This window comes from Poromitra crassiceps, assembly GCF_964638095.1.
Source record: "Poromitra crassiceps genome assembly, chromosome: 11".
NCBI lineage: Eukaryota > Metazoa > Chordata > Actinopteri > Beryciformes > Melamphaidae > Poromitra > Poromitra crassiceps.
The window spans coordinates 44,843,785-44,848,784 of record NC_139643.1 but is presented as its reverse complement, the minus strand read 5'-3'; the positions used below and the strand labels follow the sequence as shown (position 1 = coordinate 44,848,784).

The window sequence follows — 5,000 nt, the reverse complement described above, 5'->3', positions numbered from 1 at the left end:
TGGCATTCGGCCAATCACGACACTCGGAAACATAACCGAGGCAGGTTGGCATTGGATACCCACCTTATTTTGATCGGATATCCCCTCCTTATCCTCTTTGATCAATCTTGACACCTGCTGAAGTACAGATAGGGTGTGTTCTGAGCGAAGTGGACTGCACAGGGTATTCAGCCATGTTAAGTAATATGTGCAGTCAGTCCACTTCACTGGGAACTATAGCTGATTAGAACACACCCTCTCTGCTGTCAGGAGCATTTGTAAGGAGCAAACACGTCTAAACACGTCTAAACATGGGTTTAACCCATTTCAGCCTATTTTCGCCTAAAAAATAGCCTCTAAAACCTAAGTCCGATTTGATAATAGACCCCCAAATCCTGAACTTTTCATAGAAATGTCAACGCCTACTAAAATAGTGATATCTCAGCCTCTGTAGAAGATAAAAACACACTTTAAAAGGCATTTGAGAGCTGACACATGTGGCTTTCCTTGTAAAAGGTGTTTATTGGTATGACAATTCAATAGCATTGTCAAATATTGCTGTAAACACAGAAAATTTTTAAAAAACTAAAAAACGTATGAAAAAACAAGCAACAAATCACTCCAAACCACTCAAATAAAATCAAAAATGTGCTCCACACTGCCCCCTTGTGTCCCCTTGCAACCATAAAAAAAAATGCAGTCCATTTACCATCAAAGGGGCAAGTGTCTAAAGTGTCAGCTAGTGTTTAGCAAACACTTACAAAAAATGTCTGTAGTGTTTTCCAAAACACTCAATGTGGACAGGCAGGTCACACTGTATGCAGCCATACACAGTTAGCCCACTGCCTACTACATCTTTTTTGTCCAGCAACAACTGGCACTCCCTGCAGAGCTTCCGCTTCTCAAACACCTTCCCGAAGTCGTGCATTGGGGGACCTGTGGCTTCTCCTGACGTGCTGGGTGCTGGGGAGGCTGCCCTGCTCGATGTGCTTGGTGCTGGGGAGGCTCCCCTGCTCTCTGGAGTGGAAGGAGAGCCAAATGGAGAGGCTGGTCTGGAAGCTGGGGACAGAGGAGGAGGAGGAGAAGGAGGAGGGATCACAGGAGGGGCCCTCCTTGTCACCGGTGTGATGAGCTCCTCCAGCAAGGTCTCCAGCCAGTCCTTGTAATGTTTGTGCCTTCCTCCAACAGACCTGGCTGCAACGTAGGCGTTGTAGCACGACACAGACAGGCCCCAGAAGAACACACGCCGCCACCATTTCTTTGACCGATGATCGAAACCATAGTATCCAATCATCTGGTCGAGGAGATCCACACCTGGAACACACATGGAACTCTGTTTACATACGTACATTTTCACTCAAATGACCTCAGTGAATATAAGCTTACAGTATTTTAATTTTTGTTTATAAAACATAAATCTGTAAAACAAACCTTTCATGTGGCTCTGGTAGTCCGCCAGGCAAGCGGGCACTACCACATCAGCCCGGTGGGTCTCATCTCTCCTCCGCCTTACAGTCCCTGTTGCGCTGGGGTCATGGTGATTGGACAAGACCATCACCGTCTTTGTGTCTTGCCACACGCAGAAGGTGAGGTCATCGTGCTGTGCCACCCGGAACTCGTGCTTCCCCAGCGCAGCCCTCTTTGTCAGGCTGTGGTCCTTCGGCAGCCCCTTCCTATTGGCCCGAAGGGTGCCACAGCCGTACAGGAAAAGGCCGTTCATCTCCTGGAGGAGTTCTACACTGGTGTAGAAGTTGTCCATATAAATGGACAGGAAGGTGCCATTGTATGGCTTGGCGAGGTCCAGCACCACGCGCTGTGCCAGGCCCGTCTGCGGCGCCGCTTCACGTCCTGTGTACACCTGGGGAGTTTGCAAGAAGAAACACAAGTCTGAGGAAGGGCCTTGGGTGCTTGAAAGGTCACTCAAATAACAACACATTACAGAATACATATTTGCATATTCTTGGTGTGCTGATTTTTTTCCTTACTTTGAAGTGCGGAACGTAGCCTGTTGAGCTCTCCGCCATCACCCAAACCTTCACGCCCCATTTGGTTGGCTGGAATGAATGAATGAATGAATGTTTATTTCACACATTACCAAAAGATGCAGGTTACATAGGCAAAATAGAGGTGAGACAATTTGATCAATCAATCAGCAGTACCTTCATTGGCAGGTATTGCCGGAAGCCAAGCCTGCCTTTGAACTTGATCATTGATTCGTCAATGCTGACTGTGCCGTTGACCTCATAGAGGTCCTGGAAGCGCTGGTTCAGGAAGTCCAGGTACCAGCGCAGTTTCCAGAGCTTATCAGCTGGGTCGCCTCGTGCGTTGTTATCTTGGAGGTGAAGGTATCTGAAGAGGTGAGAGAGGGGAGGATGGAAGAGGGGGGGTAGGGGAGGGGGGGTAATTAGACACATATTACAATATATTATAAACAATATAATGTCTTGTATATTGTATACAATATTGTATATTGTATTGTATATTATATACAAGTAGACACATCTTGGATGAAATGAAAAATTGTAGGCTATATCATTATATAGGTTAGTTACACTTGAGGGTTACAGGGTCTGTCTAAGTGCAGTGTCTGTCTTGGTGCAAAGAGTGAAGCGCATTCTCTCCACATTCCTGACAATTGAATAACAATAGGCCTACTAGGTGTTTGCCCACACACAATAGGTGTAGCAGCCGAGCCCAGCAGGGGTTTCTTACCCCAGTGTATAAGCTCGCTACTATGGCAATACTCCCACTACACCTCTAATACATTTGCAATATATTTCATTTCCCTTAGGGCATCATAACAATGGTACTAATGTTACATTTTATCTATCAAACTACTATTATTTATATAGCGCATCCTATTCAATGGGGCGCATCTATATCACGCAATGGTTATAATAACAAGGATAATATTATTGTTCTTAGCCTACCTCCAAATGGCGTCAAATCGGTCCCGGGACATATTCTGGCCGAAGTTGGTTTTGAAGATGTTTTTGGATAGCCGCCAGTACTCTCTTCGGACGGGAAGTTTCATTATCCCCATGGCGAGACACAGCCCAATGAATGTTTTCATTTCTTTCACTGTTACCGGGGTCCACTTGGCTGCTTTTTTGGCTGGGGGAATTGTGCGTCTCTGGTCGGCATATCGGTTCGTCTCCGTGACAAGACGGTCCCACATTTCCTCCGTGTAAATTTTCTCGAAAGAAAATAGAGGTGTGGAATCGGCTTGTAAGCCAACACCGCTTTTCACCCCGGGCACCCTTTTGAACGCTTTGACCGGCACAGGACGGTAACAGCGCTGCTCCGTTACCCAGTTTCCATGGAAGCCTTCGAATTGGTCTTCTTCGTCAGACTCATCGTCATCGTCATCCTGAAACATAGTTCTGACCCACTGATCTCTGTCCAAGGGCTGCCAATCGGGGTCTGTAACTGGGTCATCATTTAACTCTTCATCAACGGTGGAATGTTCAGAATATTCCGCGTCTTCAAAATCGCTTCCTTCGCTAATATTATTTTCTTCCTCCATCGCTCTAACAGATCCGCTCAAAGTGAAGAAAAAAAAAACTTTTCCTTCCCAAAACAATCCCAGAATGCATTGCGAGACCCCACGTGTGTTTTCTGAATGATTTCATTTGCCTAGAGACCGGAAATAGGCGAAAAACTACAGCTAAACTACAAATTGACGTAGACGTCATCCCGTCTTCAAAGGTATATTGACGCGAACGGCATCCCGTCTTTAAAGGGAGAATGACGCGAACGTCATCCCGTCTGAAATGGGTTGCCCTCTCTGCTGTATTTTGACATTTTAAGATGTCATGTTTCTGAGTTATGTCCTGACAGTTTTAATTAGCCACACTGTTCACCAAATATGTTTGACAAATACATTGCCTATGACTCAATGGAACACTAGTCATATGTATGACAATTTGATTCTGACTGAGGACGAGCTGGCATGTTAACTAGCTAGCTACAGTAGCTGTTACTGTAGCTACGTTAGCTAAGCCCACTGCCTGCAACAACATTCTGTTACTGTAGCTACGTTAGCTAAGCCCGCTGCCTGCAACAACATTCTGTTACTGTAGCTATGTTAGCTAAGCCCACTGCCTGCAACAACATTCTGTTACTGTAGCTACGTTAGCTAAGCCCACTGCCTGCAACATTCTGTTACTGTAGCTACGTTAGCTAAGCCCACTGCCTGCAACATTATGTTACTGTAGCTACGTTAGCTAAGCCCGCTGCCTGCAACATTCTGTTACTTTAGCTACGTTAGCTAAGCTCACTGCCTGCAACAACATTCTGTTACTGTAGCTACGTTAGCTAAGCCCGCTGCCTGCAACATTATGTTACTGTAGCTACGTTAGCTAAGCCCACTGCCTACAACAACATTCTGTTACTGTAGCTATGTTAGCTAAGCCCACTGCCTGCAACATTCTGTTACTGTAGCTACGTTAGCTAAGCCCACTGCCTGCAACAACATTCTGTTACTATAGCTACGTTAGCTAAGCCCGCTGCCTACAACAACATTCTATTACTGTAGCTACGTTAGCTAAGCCCGCTGCCTGCAACAACATTCTGTTACTGTAGCTACGTTAGCTAAGTCCACTGCCTGCAACAACATTCTGTTACTATAGCTACGTTAGCTAAGCCCGCTGCCTACAACAACATTCTGTTACTGTAGCTACGTTAGCTAAGCCCGCTGCCTGCAACAACATTCGTCGGGCTTAAAACGCCATTGAGTGACCAAAACATTAGCTTGTTAACCATTTTGAGTCCTCAAGTTAGAGGTGTTCCCCTGGCCAGCTTTGCACTTCGCATCGCAAATGTTACAGCGAGCGTTGTCTGAGTCTATCTTTGTGAAGTGGACCGCAAGCGAGAGGCCATCTTCTTCTCTTCTGCTTGTTTTGGCAGTGACGTGCTGACGTAACCCACCCTCGTGTGTGTTGCCTTCAAGTTTGCGTCGGAATTTCTATCTCGCTCGCTGTCTTTGTATCACTGAGATGCGTTCAAGTACCGACATTTTT

General features: G+C 46.0%; 2 protein-coding genes across 2 annotated transcripts in view; both read right to left on the bottom strand.

Annotated features, from left to right (window-relative positions):
* Window positions 1-5,000, bottom strand: part of LOC310785048 (poliovirus receptor homolog) — a gene marked incomplete at both ends in the record, with an annotated part of 198,686 nt that overhangs the window by 17,187 nt on the left and 176,499 nt on the right.
* LOC310785510 (uncharacterized protein) lies at window positions 478-1,541 on the bottom strand. Its single transcript, XM_083646604.1, has 2 exons — window positions 1,411-1,541; window positions 478-1,293 (listed from the first exon to the last, which is right to left on the bottom strand). Exons 1-2 carry the CDS (start codon window positions 1,532-1,534, stop codon window positions 737-739), a joined length of 681 nt encoding a protein of 226 aa, XP_083502730.1. The 5' UTR covers window positions 1,535-1,541; the 3' UTR covers window positions 478-736.